Source organism: Alternaria postmessia, assembly GCF_024291825.1.
Source record: "Alternaria postmessia strain BMP 2775 chromosome Unknown scaffold_4, whole genome shotgun sequence".
In the NCBI taxonomy this organism is placed as follows: Eukaryota; Fungi; Ascomycota; class Dothideomycetes; order Pleosporales; family Pleosporaceae; genus Alternaria; species Alternaria postmessia.
In genome coordinates, this window is record NW_026260077.1 from 635,937 (window position 1) to 654,474 (window position 18,538).

Below are 18,538 nucleotides of genomic sequence, written 5' to 3' on the forward strand. Positions count from 1 at the left end.
CGCATCCTACCCCCAATCCACCTCACGGCAAGCGCAACCAGCACGATGCCCTCCGTAGAAACTCCTGCAATCTCCAAAGCCGGCATCACCACCTCCGCTACCGGCGAACGTCACATACCCGCATCCGTCCGCCCCGACGGCTCCCTGCGCAAAGAGATTCGCGTTCGCCCAGGCTACCGCCCACCAGAGGATGTTGAACTTTACAAGAACCGCACCGCCGAGGGTTTCCGCAACAGAGGCAAGGCAGGAGTGCCGGGTGCAGAAGCGGTAAAGAAGGAGGAGAATCCTAGCACATCGAGTCCCGCTGCCAATAAGAATGCCAAACGGAGAGAAGCTAGGAAAAAGGCTGCAGCCGCAGCGGATGATGGAAAAGACGAGGGCAAAGGAGCCTCTGCCGACGTGAAGGAAAAGGAAGCGTCGGTGGAGGTCAAGGCGAAGGAGAATGCGAAGCCTGAGGCGGACAAGGTTGTCGACCCCGAGGTCGAGAAAGAGAAGGAAGCGAAGAAGCTTACGAAGAAGTTAAGACAGGCGCGCGAATTGAAGGACAAGAAAGACAAGGGCGACAAGCTGCTCCCAGAGCAGTTCGAGAAGGTCATCAAAATCAACGAGCTGATACGTCAATTAGAAAGCCTCGGCTTCGATGCACAAGGAGAGAAGAAGGGTGAGACTTGAAGGAAAGGCTGCAAGCTACTCTATTGATAGCTATACCATCTTCCAGGCCAACTCAGTTGCTCCTCCAGTATAAGCTAGCGGCCCTGGGACGGCCGCGCAGCAGTGGCGTGGATAAGCATCATAACAAAGGTCTTAATATCCATGGCTTCACACCAAAGGCATGTCACCCGAACATACGCCCATCTCGATACCAACCGCAGAGAGCTTGGTCATGAATCGCAGCGCATTCTCTCACTACCGCTCTGTTTGCTACAGGCTGCTACGAGGCATCGAGGCGAACGATGCAAATCAGCCTCCCGAGCTTATCGTTGGGAATTGTCGCAGTCCCAGTGTACATGTACCGTAGAAAAGTATGAAAGAGAGATTCGACCGCAAGGCTCAACTAGTCCTCATCTCTAGTGATTTGCTACCAGTGTGATCTCTTCTTCTAAGCCCATCAATGAGGTACTACTGCGAGGCAAGAACGAAAGCAACAGGGCAAGTAGCTCCTCCATGCTCATGTCAAGAGCCGAGACACAAACATGCAACAGCGGGGATCAGCTTGTGATCGCCCTCTTAACTACTGATCTGCAGATATTCTGTTTGTATATGGCTGAGCGGACGAAAAGCCTCATGTTGTTCTGGTTGTTCAACCACAAAAGTCCCTGATTTTACCGTATTGAGATGTCACACTGCAGAAAACAGAAGAACGTAAATAGAATAATAACGGTGAACCCGGAACAGTATCAGAACAGACAAAGAACTTGGTGGGAGAACTGGTTTTCAAAGTACCATAGTCGTACGTGAAAGCAAAAGGGTGTTGTTAAGATATATAGCAAAGTCGACGAGGGGACCGGGGATGTGGAACCCAATCACCGATCAGGTGTTCTGGCGTTCCACACTAAAGCCCCAGCATAAGCACCTGGCACTGTATCGGGAGAGCTTCGGACTACTTCCCTGTTCACACTTGTGTGATCCAGCTGAACGCTCTGCTTCCTCGCACCTTGATTACGCAAGGATGATCTTGTTGTCATTAAATTAACGTTTTTCTCTCTTACTAGGTGGAAATGTGCTAGAGTCAACAAACAGCTCCGACTCGGATTCTGGTTCTGGCTCATGATAGCGGCCTCAAAGAGAAAGAGGGTTAGGCTATCTTCCATATGTAATCTACAAATTCAGCTGTGTGGAGAAATGGGGATAAGTATAGCACCCACAATTCAAGATAGAATTAATCGGTAGAAGAGCAAGGAGAATGAATTCTAAAGGCCAAAGAGAAGAAGATTAAGAAGAAGCAGAACTCTAGCTTGAGCAGTTTACTCGTTCCAGTGGTAGGCAACAGGCGAGATATCCTGTCCTCCATAGGCTGTACCCCCAAAGTCCAGATATCCCTGCGCACCCGAGTACGGAATCCGCGCAATATCTTCCCATTCACCCATAATCCATACACTTTGCATTCCCATGATCATATGCTGAAGCACATGACAATGAAGCATCCAGCATCCTGCGTCCTGGACACGCAACCTCCAGCAACGCCAACCCTCGTCGTCTCCTGCGGTACCCTTGGAACGATAACGGTACAGGTTCGTCGTATCCCGCTGCACGGGATTGTAATTTGCAAGCTTCTTCTCGTTCTCAACAGGATCATAAGTCCCATTTCCACTTCCGCAGTCGTAGAAGTGGGCACCGTGCAGGTGAAAGGGATGGAAGTCGAAGCCGCCATTGTTGTCCACGAGACTGCCCGTATTTTCCAAGATAATCTCGATAACTTCACCGAGTTTGGCAGGCCAGGTCAGCGTGTAAGGGTCCCAGCCGCCATTCTCCATGGCTGCGGTGTAGTTTGGCATCGCCGCAGGGCCGTTCTTGTAAATGTCAACAAGGTATGGCGGGCTGTTGGCCGGATTTGTTTCGGTCCAATTCAGGCCGTCGAGCTGCCAGATGGTGGTAGACTGCCTGAGTTGCACATTGCTCACATGAACGCGACGGGTCACCTCGGAGGCATGGGGAAAGTTGTTGGGTACCAATGGCTCGAGAGCATACTCAAGGAAGTCGTAGGTGGCGTTAGTAAGAGTTAGAGGGGCTACTGTGGGCGCAGAAGTGATCTTGGGTCCATTGCTCGGGTAGCGCAGGATACCGAAACCAGTATAGATGGCGGGTCGGTCTTTGGTCTCAAACTGGATGATGTAGTCGGTCTGATTTCCGAGCTCTTCAATCGTTTTCGTCTTAAGAAGCGCATCGAAACGTTGTCCAGACGATAGCATCATGTGGTCTGTAGTGTACGGCTTCGTATAGTGACCATCTGCTTCGATCACGTCGAGCTTGGAGTGGCCCTCGATACCAAATGAGACCATGGATATGGCTGTCGCACCAACAAAGCGCATGCGATACGTCTTTCCGGGCTCCACATCAATCACCGGCAGTTGGCAATTGCCTTGCCCAGCTGTTTCACCAATAGCTACACCGATGCCGTTCAAAAGTACTGCGTTTGTCTCGCCAGTCCAAACAAATGGTGTCGCAACGAGTCCGTGCTCCATCGTCTCGTCGGTCTTGTTGAAGTAGTCCTGGAGGAAGACAATACGCTCTTCATCGTACTCAAATGGAGGAATGCCAAAGTCATCAATAATCAGCGGTCCAGCGGCAGAGATAGCCTGGAAGCCGATGTGAGAGTGGTAGAAGTAGGTTCCTGCATCCTCAAATTCGGGGTGAATCTCGTAGTCAAAGCATCTTTTGGGTGCAATGGGCCATTGACTGACTGGCGAGCCATCACTGAAAGGTGCTGTGCGTTGGGTGAGGCCATGCCAATGCTGATATGTGTCAGACGCAGTCATCTCAGGCATCAGCGTCTGAAATTAGTCATACCATGGTTGTGTTGAACTCCTCCATATCGTTGCAGACGCGCACCCAACTAGTCTTTCCCGCTGGGAGACGCAGTGTAGGTCCAGGAGATGTGCCATTGACCAGCGCAGACATGCGATGCTGGCATGCTACAGTGTGGTTTTCGTATGTGACAGAGAGATAGAAGTCTGGGGTGAACCCTCCATCATGAGTATGGAGATGCGATTCGTTCTTCGATGTCGGATAGGGTGCGTACGACTCTTTGCCAACGACTGAATGCACTACTCCTAAGAGCAGGCCAAGAGCTAATTGGGTAAGCATCTTTGACGATGTGGGATACAAGACGGACGTTGCTCAATCTCAGTAGAAGGGATTCCCTATATAACGGTGGCGGTATCTGGCTGTGCACAATCTGACACAGCTAGTCTACCGTGTTTGAACTGTGATCTACGTCAGCGGTGCTGACGGCAAGGGTGGACCCGTGAGATTCTGTAGTACAGCCCAACGCTTCTGAGAAAAGTTCCGAGATCCCGCCGAAGTCATGATGTTTAGACTCAACTCAGCTTGCATCTTCGCACTCCATCTAGTAGAAACCTCCAAACTGTTCGCAGGAGAATCCGTATAGTATGCGTAAGCGCGACGGTCAAATTAAAGTTTCCAGATTCATGTGGGGCCGAGTAGTCTTACTAACGCGGTATACGGCCTACGATGCTCGATAGGGGGCTTGGGTCCGGTCCGAATGGTCGTTCTTTCTCGACATCGCAATTACCGGATCGTCCGGAACACGCTGTAGCACAGTAGAAATAGAGAAAGACTTGGATCAGAAGCACTGAGCTGGCGAATAGCCTAAATGATGCTGGAGACGATGCCAATGCCCCTGATCATCAAACCATGATATGCACCGACTACAAATAGAACCTTGTTCACCTTCCACAGCCTTGCCTGGCGGCAGTCCTCTCTATAAACATCCAACGGCTCTCTTTCTTTGCAAGCACTTTGTAGTGTAACGTCATCGACAAAATGTTTACTAAACTCGCCGTATCTTTTCTTGCCATGCAAATGCTAGCATCGGCAACGCCAAACCAACAACGGAGAGCCAACGACGTTGACATTACGAGCCTAGACAAAAACGTCACATCAACCAGCGGAGTCGGCAATGTCGCAGCTGCGGGTAGTCTTACACCATTTGGCGACATCGGCGTAGGCTGCGGCATTAACTGGCAAGCCGGCGTATCATACGGAGGTACGTTGTTCGCATTGCCTTCCAATTCGCTCTAGCTAACGTGCGCGATATAGGCGGGCTTACAGCAGGGTCCAGTGACTTCGGTCTAGGCGGTGGCTTCAACATAACCCCCGAAGTCCTCACAGTAGGGGCTGGTCTTGGCTTGAACTCGGCGAACGTTTCTGCCAACATACAATTCACAGGGGCGAAGAACGGCAGTGTTGAGCTGGTTTTCGAAAGCAGTGCACCAATTGTATGCACGCCGGGATTCAAAGATGGAAAATCGACTGTGTCTTGCACCACGGTGTAATGCCTTCGATGGCTCCACTTCGACTGTGTTCACCCTGGTAACCAAGGACGAATTATTAGTTGTGTCTCGTAAGACGGTGCGGTGTCCTCTGTGTAGTTGAGAGGCGTCAGAGTTTGGAAGAGAAAAGAGATGGATAGTGCGATGAGCGGATCTCGTCTTGCCCGCATTCTCCATGTTTCGTTGCACTACAGAGGAGTCGACTACATCCGAGAGGCTTGAACTCTAGACGTACTCACTACTTCTTATGTCAGTGCGCTGATAAGAATGGGGTGGTGTATACCTAGGTACCTCTCTTGGAATACGTTTTTGTAATAACTGAAATCCCTATACTTCGACCCAAGAGATACTGCTGTCGCGATTGTTCAGACATGCCCAACGCCTCTTTGACGTACTTGTGTCGTTACCAATTATAGCATCGACGATTACGTTTTCAGTTCGGGCCTGAGGTGTTCTTCTTGAGAATGAAGCCAAAGTACTGGAAACTGTCGCCTCCACCCATGATTTCCATGTCTAGATCCCACTCATTCTTGCGATTGAGGATCGGTTTGACAAAGTGCGGTTGCCGATAGGTAATATAAAGAAACACGCCGTCGTCTTTCAAGACCCGCCAGACCTTGTCAAAATCAGCATGTGTTCAGGCTCGTATGCCCGGGCTTTTGTTATACACTCACCTCACTGATATACCTTCCACTGTTGTCCATAACCTCTTCGGGCGGACTCCATGGACTTCCGTAGATCATTGCATCTAGAGTGCCTTTGTCAAAGGCGACATCTACGGACTTGCTATCGATGTCTTTCATATCCCGGACATCGCCGACTCTCCATTCAACCTGACTTTTATCTGGATGTCGTGATTTCATCAAATCGACCACTACCGCGGAAAAGTCAATGCAGAGCTGATTCGTATAGCCTCGCTCTAAAAGATCGTATGGGACCGTCTAGCAATAAGTCAGCCCTATGAAGACGTAGCTGCGAAGATGACACGAGTTCCCGTAGTTCAGTTCATAATATACGAACCGAGAGAATGGTAATATTTGCGTCTACATTATCGTGCAGCCTACAGCTTTTCAAACTTGAATGGAGAACCTACGCTGTCCCCGCTCCCCAAGTGAAGAATTTTGGCATTCTTTCCCTCGTCCCTCTCCTTATCGAACAGATGCTTCTTGAAAAAGGGTTCTAGCTCATCGAATGCGCGGAACCATTCGTGCGTTGGCTTGTCGCTGTCAGCCTTTGCATACCGTTCGTCCCAAAACTCTGCGTGGCCAAGGGCTTGCGCCTCCTCAGAACTGGAGGGCATCGTGTATCTGGTCGGTCTAGGCTTTGTGCGCGTTGCAGTAGGCTGACAAACTTAGTAAACAACAAAGGCTACGAGTCCTCGGAAACGTAAAGGCTGGATTCGGACGTGGTTGCAGTTGCGTCGCAGTTGTGTGCATTACATGCCCCTCTTTTTGTGGGCCTGCCAGAAGTAAAGGGTTCGCGAGCTAGTCTTTTCCTTTGTGCCAGAATAACTTGCGCGAAGCCTTGCTCTGGATAGAAGGTCGATTTACCGGTAGAAAATCCTCACTCGCCTAGCCCTACAGGCTTTGGGATGCTGCTGTGTTGATACGCATGCATCTGCACATATTTGGACCAGTACGATGGCATGCAATAGATCATATGAAACCCGCCCACAGACTCGATCAATTGATGAAAGATACCATGCACGGAACTAATACCTAAGGGTTATCTTGATTGTCGCAATGTATACTTTGGTTGTTCATAAAGTTTCTTCACCTCCGTCTCATAGCAGTAGAGGAATGTAACGCAAGAACCGAACACCCATCATAATACCCAAGTCGTATCCTTGAACGTTCAACCTCCCGCAACTACAGCCAAACCCTCGTAGATCTGCCTCCTGACCCTAGAGAACGTTGCAGCGTCATTATTCCTTGGATCCAGATTACCATAAGCCCCTCCATCAATCTCAATCTGACCAGTAGCCGTCTTCCTCACAGCCACCGTACCGTTGATGACAAGTACACCTTCGCCTCTGAACTCGGCTTGCATGCCGTTGGCATTCATGAGCTTCCTCAGATCGGCAAGACGAAGATCACCGACATGGAAGGGTTGCGCGACGGATCGAACGGCAGTGGCCATGTTAGTAGGAACGACGTCAAGGACGGGTGTGTCATCGTTTTTATCGCTAGACACGGGGACGGCGGGAGCATCGAGTCGAGCTTTCTTCTTCGCTGGCGTATCCGCTTCTTCCTCAACCTTGGGCTCAAGGCTTGCAGCTGCGAGGCGGCCAGTGATAGCCACAACGCCCATGCCACGAACATTCTGCCAGCGCAGGTTGCGCACCATGCTGCGGCTGAGCTTGACACTCCACGCATTCGTGTCGACACTGGCGTCAATCATGATACCGACAGCGGGTGTGAAGACATCGATGGCGTTGGCAGAATCGGTGTTCGCATTCAGTGCTATTCGACTGATTTCGGCGAGCTCAAGAGTCTCGCCTTCCTCCCCGCCCACGAAGATTAGCTTGCGAGGTTTGATAAGCGGGATAAGCTGCTGGATCGTGCGGCGATCGTGCAGACCCGAGAAGTCGACAAAGGCAATCCGACACCGGATCTCCAGAGTTTCTGACTCGATGATGACTTTCGATGGGCCCTCCACCTTGTCTGGATCGTCTTCTGGTTCACTGTCCGATTCTTCGTCCTCGCCTTCTCGAACCTCCTTGTCTTTCCGGCGCTTTTGGTTGGCGTTGGCTTTATTAGTGTCGGTGCTGTTTAATAAATCATCCCATCTCCTCTTCTGACCAACAGCATTCTCCTTCTTTGTTCCTTCACCACGAAGAGCTTCTCCGGCAGTGTTGTCCTCCTCTTCGGCACGAGCGAAGTCTTCGGGTCGAATAAGATCACCAAAGTCGTCCGCGCGACGCTTCTTGGCCTGGAACGGAAACATCTTCTCTTTGCCTTTCTTGCCCTGCACTTCGTAGTCATAAACATTCTTCCGACGTATGAGTACATTTACGCCCAACTCTGCGTCTGTCATACCAAGTTTGTTTCGCGCGTGTTGGAGGGCAACGGTTGCATTGAGCGCTTTTCCTCGATATCCGTCACCAGAGCCTTCCGAACTCTCTGACTCAGTTGATGATCGATCATCAACGATATCAGCAGACGTTTCGAGCATTGCTGCGTTATCGCCGCCCATGGTGGTCTGACGTTGTCTCTGGCCGGCAAGGAACTGCTGATAAAGCGGGACTTCATCACCTTCGAGTGCGACTGCGCGTACCGTGCTGAATGGTGCTTGATCGCCTGCGGCATCTATCACACTAATAGAAGGAGCATCATGTCCTGGTGATGCATTGCGCTGGTTCCACAACTCCCAGAGGTACCGACCGAGACCTTTCTTTTGTGCGCCCAGCTGACCAGCTCTTTCTGTGAGTATGACCAAGTTCTTCTCATCAGATGCCAGGCTTCGAAGAGCATCTTTGGAGAATCCCCACTCGAGCGTCGCATCGCTTGCCAATATCACTCGCGGTCCAGCTGCGCCCAGCATACGAGCCACACGTGTCTTGCGCTCGACTAACGTTATGTGCTTGAAGTCGAACGGGACTCTGGCTCGGTCTTCTTCTTTTCCGTTTTTGTTCCTTCGGTCTTGGTCGGCAGCACTGGCTTCAAACTCCTTCACAATGCCCTCCTCCATCCATTCCAACATACTCCGTACATAGCGCATCGTTGCACCACCAGTCCGACTTGCAAGATAGACCTTTGCACTTCGTAGCGCACCGCCGCCCTCGGCGTCTGCTGCCTCACGCTCCCAGGTCTCCTCAAGCAGATATGCCAGTTCAAGTATACGCGCGCTTGAATCTGATGGAATCAAGACGGTTCCACCCTTGGCCACAGTATCTTGAATCATCTCGAGAAGAGCTTCATCTCGCTTGTTGGGCGACCTGGCCACCTTTACCATGCTGGTGTTCTTGCTGCTGCAGATCAAGGCAGTCGGACGACGCAGCTGTTCCAAGACTTCAGCGCCGCCGGTGCCGGGTCCTCCCAGCCAAGCAGCTCCTGAAAGGACGTGTTCCCTGGCCTGGTTCCAGTCGACGGCATAGACGACCGACTCCATGCCATGTTGTATGTGCCATATTGAACCTCCCAGTGTGTGTCCAGCGCTGTATGCAGTGATGGTGAGGCCATTGAGTGGGGGCGAGTGCGGTGAAGGGATGGGCTGATGCGGTTGCGAGTATCGGAGGGGGTTGATGCGGGCGAAGTAGTCGGCAATCTCTTGGGACGTGGGCGCTTGCAGAAGGATGTTGGGGTTCTTGCCGCCCTTGAGTGCCGAGGAGAAGGAGTAGGCAGACTCGCTGAGAGCTTCGGTGGGGATGATGGACGATGCAAGCGGCGTGGATTCGTACAGGTCTTGTAGCAGCGTGCGGCCGAGAGATATGACGGGGTTTGTCGCGTAGACGGGTATACGCGTGAACAGAGGAAAGTTCTTGCAACAGTGTACGTAGGCGCCGAGATGCGCAGTGGTCGCGTGAGTAAGCAGGATGAAGGACAGGGTGGGGACATGTCTGGAGTGTCGAGATTAGTCGTCGTGTATGTATAGTGTATTGCTGCTACCTAGCGACTTTGCTACCTGCTGCCAGTGTTTCCCGGGGATAGCCCACACTTCAACTGGCATCCACATTGCAATCGCGGCCAGATTATGCACCTACCTCTCAATCTCCTTCAGTTTCTCTACGCTGAAATCCTCGTCCCAACCAACATCGATCAAGATTTGTATGCCTCCATCGAATTCTAGCAATGACTGCGACGCTGGCGAGGAGCTCTGCGCGCCTAGAAGAGGAGTGAAGTTGAACATGGGAGCAGTCGCTATTCAATATAATTCAGGCGAGTCTCAGGCTCTTAAGTGCATAGTGGACGCGCGCTGGATGGAATAGTAAAGTCGTGATGTTTCCTTGATAGATGCTGGATGCAATGAGTCCGAACGCGTCAAAGCGCGCCCGCGTCGGAGCTGGCGAAACATATGATCCGCGCGCCTCTTGCCAATTCACGTGACCCTATTCTCACTTGGGATTGTGAGCCTCATGATTCCAGGGTCCAGCAGAAGACATATACTACCCTGAGACCGATTGCAGTACTCTCTCCGATATAGGCTGCTGCTGTCCAAGGAACGATGCCTGGGCATGATACCTGCGGCTACGGGACTCAGCTTCCAAGTCCGAAACATTCCACCAAGCCTCTCGCAGCACTATATCCCACTAGAAGCATCTCTATACCCACGTCGTTTCCGCCTACTGGTTTTGTTTTGGTGTGGTTCGCTAGCCTGTGCCCATGGCATGCAACTTGTACTGCATATCAATCTTGGAAGAGTCAAGCAGGCCCCGCCGCATACGTGTTCGCAGGCGGCGGCTACAAACAGTTCCGTACATTCGAAATTAGTCGATCACCCGCCCGCACATGCATCCGCTGGGAAACCTACAGAGTCATGCTTTTGCCATGGCAAGGGAAAAGGCAAATGTTTGGGGAGACAAAAGATCTACAAAGACGCTGTGAGGCACTCCTCCACAGATCCATCACACATGCGAGAATACCAACCATGGAGTCTTGGTACAAGGCTGCGAATGAAGTCGTGCTAGCATCCCAGGCGGAACTTCGGAACGAGGCCGGCATGCGCAATGTCCAACCCGCCACAAACATGCAGGAGTCGCACTGTGCATTCAACAAACTTCATCCCAGGTCATTTGCAGTGGATACGGGTGACTCCCAAGGCAAATACACGTCTGATCATCTCCTGATATTATACTCACGCGAGTGCCAGAGACGACGTCATGACGGGTGTCAAATAGCACCATCGTTCGCTCTCTCGCACGCCGTCGATAGACTCGTAGATGCTAGTCTCGCGAATCGCTCAGCTCCAGACCAGAAGTATTTTGAGCATGGATTAACACTTGCTGCACATGCAGCCATCTGCAACTGTTGTCTGCGTCGCTGACGAATGAGACGGGAAGTGACCCCGCAGCTAAAGCACGCCGCTAACAATGCAAGTCATTCGCCTGTCCTCTTCGGCTGCATGCGTCCGGGTTTTCAATACGCAAGAACGGGCTAATGACCGTCAGCCATCAGAGCGCCGCTATCACAACGCAGGGACAACGATCTGACCCATCTTCATCTGGTCTCCCTCGAGACGGTCACAATACTACACAATGATTGTGGGTACGTCATCACACTGGTCAGCATGGGCATTAACTTCGGAAAGGACTGATTCCAAATCGGAGACCGTATGATCGAAAGTAGAAACTAGGATCCACATCGCGACAAGACGGCGGGTCCGAGACATGATACTTACCACCGAATCATGCTGAATAAATGGCCTTGACAGCTTGATTCACAGGCATGTGCCGGTTGTGAACCACAATACTTGCGTGAATCGTGAACGCGCGCTGTAGCAGCGTGCTGCCCAACTCTTGTCCAGATTCCCTCAAGCCTTGAAGGATCATGTAAATGGAGCATGCTCAACAGCAGTCTAAAGCAAGGAGAGGCAGGTTGTTGTTGGGTTTTGCACTCGAGTCTGTCAAAGCGTTCGGTTGGGACCGAAGGTCAGGGTACTGCGGAAACCCGCTCGGAGCCAGCTTTGGGAGCGTGCCTTTGTGCCCGTCGTCCCGCTCCGGCCGCAAAGTAACCAGATCCTCAGCACGCAGGGAAAGTCCACTGCGCGACACTACAATGTCAAAAGGCACCAAATCTACAAAGCGAAAGCCCTTGCTTTAGACGAACATGTTTGCTTTTCGCCAGAAACGCCCACACCAATGGGAGTATATCGCAATGCTTGGACTGCTACCTGCTGATAGGCGTAGCGATTGTGGGGAGGGTGCATGGGAGCTTATGACATCTCAAACAAACTTTGACCGGCCGTTAATCGCTGGGCCTACCAGACGCTGCTGTCATGATTGTGAGGATCTTCAGGCCTCACAATCCCTGACATGCCAGGTGTGGCTTGATGCTGGCAATACTCAATGGGGCCTGGTCGGGTTGTCAGCTTGTCAAGATCGCCTTGCCTGTCGCGCTCAATAACTCTCTATAACTAGAAAACAAGGTCCGATTCGACCGGATCGTAAACTGTGGAGAGATAGTGTCGTCAGGTCACACACACAAGGCATCGCGGAGATGTAGCACGATGGCTGGGCATCCTAGCGTGGGGCTGATTGTCGGCTAGGGGCGCCTCAAGTATCGCGTATTGACTAACTGTTTGGGCGCGCGGCCGTGAATTGATGGCGTTTGTGTGATAATAATAAGCAGCACATGGAGAAGATCATGGACATGGCGAATTGATTTTGGCCGTCAGCGAATGATCAACCAGAGGAATGCGATACACCGTAGAGACTTTTTACGACGCCCAACTCAGATCTATTGCTGATCCTGGACCACCCACTCTGAGCTGGAGGTGGTGCAGCCAACGGGATCTGAGGAGTGGCTAGGCCTGCGAACCAAGATATGAAGCCGCTCGAAAGCGATTCATGCACCATTCGATACATACACTAGGAACATCACGTTTCAATGCTTCACGAGGTTTACAGCCTCCAAAAGACTTAGCGCTCACGCCGGCGACTGATCTCAAAGCCAACTGCAGCGCTCGCTACGTCTTGGGTTGTCGTCAACACTGTCCTTTGCGTGCCCGGTGCTTCACTGCGAGCGTCGGCCTACTCACTGTATTAAGTCGACTGCGGCCCAGGGCGATGGTTACAGCGGGACCAGTGGACTCGTCCTAGGATTATCCTCCATTACCAGTATTAGAGGCGAATTGGTGTCGTTGCTGCGACGCTACTTTAACACACTATATCCTGTCGCCTTTACCTTGCTCCGCAACCTGGTTCAAAGCTACGCAGGCTGCACTTTAATACCTAGTCGACATATATCCCACTCGTTCAAGCACGCCTCCTCCCATACCTATCGTCCCTTCTCCGCACGCTCACGCTGCTCACATCCCCCTTGGGTGTGCCCGACATCGATATCGACCGCTTACCACCGTTACCAGCCAACCCAACTGGTTTTCGTTCACCCCTGCCTGCACCGGGTCTGTGTTCAGCTCAGCCGTTCATCTCGGAACGACGCAGTTTTGCCGTTAGTTCCACCCAAATTCTATTGGACGTTCCGCGGACGCCCACGACTCGCTAAAGACGCATTCCCCCGCTCTCACGCAACCTACCGTGCGATCGCTCGAGGCATCAGGAGCGGACCGCTTGGACCCTTCTGCGACACTCTGCTCAACTTTCGTGGGAACAGCTGCCGCGTTGTTGTACCACTTGTACCGTTTTGCTTAGCATTGGCCGGCAACAATACAAGATAACCCCTGGTCGCCACTTATTGCATTAGATCGTGCCGGGCTCATGCACATCTAGAAGAACATCGCTCTTTCGTGTTACCATCGACGCGCAAAACGGACTGGACATCCAATGCGCGCCTCTTCCCACTACTAGTCCACCAACGTCCTCAACTCTGGCTCGAATGATCTCGACCGTTTCCGTCGGCCCTTCGCCGCCAGGCGCCCATAACCGCTTGAGCACGAGCTCATCGCCGCAGCCCTCCATGTCGTCCGCTAGCGACTCCCCATTTACCACGCCCAATTTCGATTCCACCATTTTCAGCCCTTCCGAGTCACAATCAGAGGAGCGGACAGATGCTCGAACGGGTTCCCTTGAAGTAGTGCCCAAGGTGGAGGAGACGGAACTTCAACTAGCCGATGTCAAGGAAGAGGCATCTCCGGAAGACACACCCATTTCCCCGACCGAACCCGTACGGATACGTCGCGCGCGTGGTCGGCCAAGGATACACCCTCCTCGCTCACCCACCACTCTTGCTAAGCAAGCCAAAGCCCGATCCAAAACTGGGTGCACAACATGTCGGAAAAGGAAGAAGAAGTGTGACGAGACCAAGCCGTTCTGTAATTGTACCCTTGACTCGCAGTTGTCCAACAAGTACTAATCTTGCCTAGGTCTGTCGTGTCAAAAGAACAACATCCATTGCGAAGGGTACAAGCCTGTTGAAATTTGGAAGAGTGGAAAGGAACGGGCAGCAGAAGGTATGTAGTCTTGCATCAGGAGCTTGCTTTTTTGAAGTGGGCCGAGCTAACATCCAAACAGCTCGGAAGCGAAGTCAAGATGTCAAATTTGACCTTCCGCCTCTCATGGAAGGTGTTGAGAATGATCTTGACCGCCAACTCTTGCAACATTTCTCTAGCAGAGCGAGTGCTGTCTTGACCTTACATGGGGACAAGTCGTCGAATCCCTTCACCAAAATCCTGCTGCCCATGGCTCTTCAACACGAAGGCCTAATGCACTCAGTGCTGTGTCTTTCAGCTTCTCATATGTACTCCGTCAACCCGTTACAGGAGTACGAGGACAGACAGGTCTTTCACCGCGGCAAGGCTCTGCAGCTGCTGAAGCATGACATCGAACGACAGAAAGCTGGCGAAGGTGGTGTCATGGTTTACGAAGACTCTAACGTTGCCCAGATACTACTACATCTTCTACATTCTATTTGTGATGGTAACACCTCCGGCGAGTACCGAATGCACATGATCGCCGCAAAACAGATCGCCATGACCCAGAAGTCTTCGAACCCGGAGTTCCAGACCCTTTTCGACGAGTTCTTCTACTACCATTGGATCGCTAGTCAGATCACGTCCCTTGACGGTACCGAGGTCCCCATGATGGATGATTTCAACCTCCCCTTCAAGATCAGCCCGGAGACTGCGGGATTGATTGGCATATCTGATGGACTCTTTGGTTTCATCTCTAAGATCAGCAATCTGCGACGCAAGATACGTAGTCGCATCGACGAAAAGCAGGAGCCCGTCATGGACTATGAAGCGTTGCTTGCCGCCCACGCCATCGACACTGGCCTTCGTGGATGGGTATGTCCCCATACACCCGGATCTCCGCGCTATACCATTTCTATGCTTTATCGACAAGCAACGTGGGTCTATCTCTATCGCACTACAAAAGACTCGAAGCCACATCCATTCATCAAGAGTGCTGTCGACGACGGCATTCGCTACATCAACGAACTACCAGCGGAAGGTTGGGTGCAAAGTAACGTTTTGCTTCCATTGTTCCTCATTGGGTGCGCTGCATTCGAAGAGGAGCAGCGTGTGGAGATTGACAGAGCGTTCACCGGCCTAATTGCCTGTACCGGCCTAGGCAACATCGGCTTTGCGAAAGAGGTCGTCGACGAGGTTTGGTCCAGGATGGACAAGGGGGATACAGACTCATGGGATTGGGAGAAAATTATCCATGCTCGTGGGTGGGATTTCCTCGCTACGTGAGCCCCGAGCAATCCGCGAGGTTTTGTTTTATTGGCGACGTTCGGAATCTGAAGGTTCCGCGAGATCTTCACGTATCACTATCGGGTTATTACTTCAGGGGAGAAGTTATCACATCGCTTGCCACTCGCTGGCATGGTTGATGTGGGACATATGGGTTTTCTGTGCACGGCTATCATGGCGATGACATAGTGTCAGCCTGTAGCCTGAAGTGCATCGCGACCCTCCAGTTTCAGACTTGGCATTTAGGGTTCCTTATTCAATCGGTGTTTCTACGGGCGCAAAAAGGAGTCATGGTATTTGGTGGGTCGTCGGAGAGCGGTTTACAAGGCTCGGACCGGCAACGATGCACTACGGCCCTTACGATCAGGTTGCATTGGATGGGTGCGTTCCCCTATAACACACGGCGGGATTGTGTTACCATGCGGGAAAAACGGCATTGCTTGTCTTTGCATTTACTTGGCTTCGACTTCTCGGGACATTTCTTTCTTGTTTGCGATATTGTATCTCGTACATAGCCTTTGGGTTCAGCCGAGCGGCGTTTGGCTTTGGGCGGTGCATGTCAGATCGCGATGCACGTACCCCATGCATGGGCGAGGCACACTCGTACACATGGCATTGCAGCACTTGTCGAAATAGGTCCGATTGCTGGCCGGCATTCTCTTATTTTCTCATTACGATGACGACACGTATATATGCAGGTAGCTTCACGGCACAGAAATGCACGCTGGTATCCACTCGGCTCACTCAATTCTCAACGCAGCTTCGCAGGGAACGCATGGCTTAACGGGCGATCACGATCTACCTCGGTGATAAGGTGAGGAGCTATAGTGCGGCGCTGGTGCACTGTAACTTTACAGTAAGCACCACCCGTGCCACAGCATCTAGACTTCTCCACTCCCTGCGGGGACGTTCTTCCTCCAATCCGCTTACCAGCAATCAAATGCTTTGGCGAGCTTCCTTCGCATCGTCGTTGGAACAAACTCATCGCACGGCGTCGTTGAAGGATCCATGACTCGCACACTCAACATGCAGCCACTTCTCAGAACGCTCATGTGCATATAGCCGGATGACGATCATCATCAATTTCCTAGATGCGATGCGAAAGTATGGGACTAACAGTCAGAAAAGCCATCCTCACTTGCGTCGGCGGAGCCCACGGACGAGCGAGACAAGCCGTTAGGCAGATCGGCCCAGGGTACCAGGTTTACAATACGGCAAACGTGGGGTGCTGTCGCACATCTCTTCTGTGCGGCTTGAGCAGCGCTTACGGTTACGTTTGTCCGGCCCAAACGCGCCTCCGATGCGACCGGTACACTTTCCCCAGCAGCACAATGACGAATGTTACGACCAGCGTTGCGGGAACAACAGCTGCAAAGCAGGAATTCACGGCGTAGAATCGGCCCTTCTATGTGGTCGGTCTGAAATGTAACCCCCACGCTTTTCAGGCAATGCTGGGGGTTATAACCCGAAAGATCCGGTGGAAAGGTCGAATTATAGCCTGATTCGAGGAAAACACGCCGTCGGTACCTGGCACTAGTGTTTGTATGGACGAACAGGAAGAGGAGGGGTCCTTCTGCATGGCTTTGAAACGACATTGCTTTCTTCATGGTTCAGTATAGGGCCGAAGCCGTGAAATCGTGCGCGACGTTACGCACATGGCGTGACACCTTATCCGCGTGGATTGCTAAGACGTCACAGATGGAGGGTATACGTATTCTATCCACGCAAGATGAACTGTGAAGGGGCAATTGAGACCCTTCTTTCTCACCAGCCCAGTCTTCCTTACCCTTTCCTACAACCACATGATCCCAAACGACCCCAGCGATAAGCTCAACCAAAACCAGGGCGATATCAGTATTCCATGGAGGTCAGAGTCTAGAGCCATTAGGCCGTCCATTGCATGTAGATGGGATTCTGATTATTTCCGAGAACACCTTTCCGATCTACTTTCTACTTGCTCGCTTAGTAGAATACGTTCATCCCAACGGTATATGCCGGGCCTGGAGAGGTATCCCGGATATACCCTCCACCCGGATCCGGATCCGAATATGGGTAGAAGTCCGTACTTAAAATACCTACGTACCTACACGACTCGGTATCGAACACAAAGCCACGAACGCCTACTCGTACACGGTGCCTGCATATGTGACCTGCATAGAATCTCCTTCTTTCATACAATGCCTGTGAAAACGGCAGATTGCAGGTTGCATCACCGGTTTTGCGGCATGGAGATGTCAAGCCCTACACCGTTATTTGCGAATAGTCTTACACCGATGTAAGCGTAGCTAGCTCGCCCCAGACCACGAGGCGAGGACGCGCGTGGCGGTTGACGCAAGCCATCAATATCCCCAGTCTAGTCGGTGTAGAAAACGTGATTAATTGTCCATGCGAACTAGATGCCCGGAAAGGGTCATATGCAGCCTTGTTGGCTGACGTCTTCCAACGGACCTGCAGCTGACACGAAAGAACGAGGTTGTTGTCAGCATTCCACAAGCAGCATGTGGCTTTCGGCGTCAATGGCCGCCCAAGATGGAGGAGTGTCAGGTATAGTAATCGAGTAGTCACTAGGATGGAGCCTGTCGTTCTCGTCGATCACAGAGCCACGGGCGATATCATCTTGGAGTGTAAAGTATATGCCGTGCAAAAGCTGCTTAATGGCCAAGGGTCATGATATGCCCTAATGGCGATCATATGAGCCGCAAAACCGTTGCGTCGTACGAAGGCATTACAAGTGAAGGCTGTCAATATTTGTGGAAAGGAGGTGGTGGAATAACAATGGCAGGCTTGGAAATACCCTCCGCAACCCCAGAGAAACTTGAGGATACAAGATGCCCTGCTCAGCACTCGTCATACACGACTTCGGCAAATAGACGATGCTGTCATAGATTGTAAAGTGAAGCATTCCAAGGTTGCAGGATCGTATTCATGAAGCTCATGAGATCGTTCCTGATCCAAGGAATTCGGCTGTGAAAGCCGTAGTGTTGATGCTAGTGCATATTGGAGAACCAAGGTGGTTTGTCTCCCGTTGTCCCCAGCATATGCCGCCTGCATTTACTCATCACTCCAAGTTTTGGGACCAGTGCATCCGTCCTCGCATTGACTAAGTTGGAACGACGTCGGCTTTCTTTGGCGAGCAGTAAATCAGGCTGTCATGATCAACTCGTAAAGGTGGTTGGCCGAGTTTCTTGGAATTGAGACCCGGAAGATTGTCCCCG

At 51.8% G+C, this 18,538-nt stretch overlaps 5 protein-coding genes across 5 annotated transcripts; 2 read left to right on the forward strand and 3 right to left on the reverse strand.

The window, feature by feature from the left end:
- Positions 1-45: 45 nt before the first annotated feature.
- Positions 46-672, forward strand: J4E82_001245 (uncharacterized protein; the record flags this gene model as incomplete). The annotated part of the gene is made up of 1 exon (XM_051727560.1): positions 46-672. The coding sequence occupies one exon, from the start codon at positions 46-48 to the stop codon at positions 670-672; it is 627 nt and encodes a 208-aa protein (XP_051592873.1).
- Positions 673-1,964: 1,292 nt separating this feature from the next.
- J4E82_001246 (uncharacterized protein) lies at positions 1,965-3,804 on the reverse strand (the record flags this gene model as incomplete). The annotated part of the gene is given in 2 exon segments (XM_051727561.1): positions 1,965-3,491; positions 3,508-3,804. The coding sequence occupies 2 exon segments, from the start codon at positions 3,802-3,804 to the stop codon at positions 1,965-1,967; spliced, it is 1,824 nt and encodes a 607-aa protein (XP_051592874.1).
- Positions 3,805-5,445: 1,641 nt separating this feature from the next.
- Positions 5,446-6,312, reverse strand: J4E82_001247 (uncharacterized protein; the record flags this gene model as incomplete). Its single annotated transcript, XM_051727562.1, has 3 exons — positions 5,446-5,628; positions 5,687-5,953; positions 6,106-6,312. The coding sequence occupies 3 exons, from the start codon at positions 6,310-6,312 to the stop codon at positions 5,446-5,448; spliced, it is 657 nt and encodes a 218-aa protein (XP_051592875.1).
- A 554-nt stretch (positions 6,313-6,866) lies between these two features.
- Positions 6,867-9,860, reverse strand: J4E82_001248 (uncharacterized protein; the record flags this gene model as incomplete). Its single annotated transcript, XM_051727563.1, has 2 exons — positions 6,867-9,570; positions 9,715-9,860. 2 exons carry the CDS (start codon positions 9,858-9,860, stop codon positions 6,867-6,869), a joined length of 2,850 nt encoding a protein of 949 aa, XP_051592876.1.
- A 3,725-nt stretch (positions 9,861-13,585) lies between these two features.
- On the forward strand, positions 13,586-15,323 carry J4E82_001249 (uncharacterized protein; the record flags this gene model as incomplete). The annotated part of the gene is made up of 4 exons (XM_051727564.1): positions 13,586-13,940; positions 13,992-14,078; positions 14,140-14,912; positions 15,012-15,323. 4 exons carry the CDS (start codon positions 13,586-13,588, stop codon positions 15,321-15,323), a joined length of 1,527 nt encoding a protein of 508 aa, XP_051592877.1.
- Between the last annotated feature and the right edge of the window lie 3,215 nt (positions 15,324-18,538).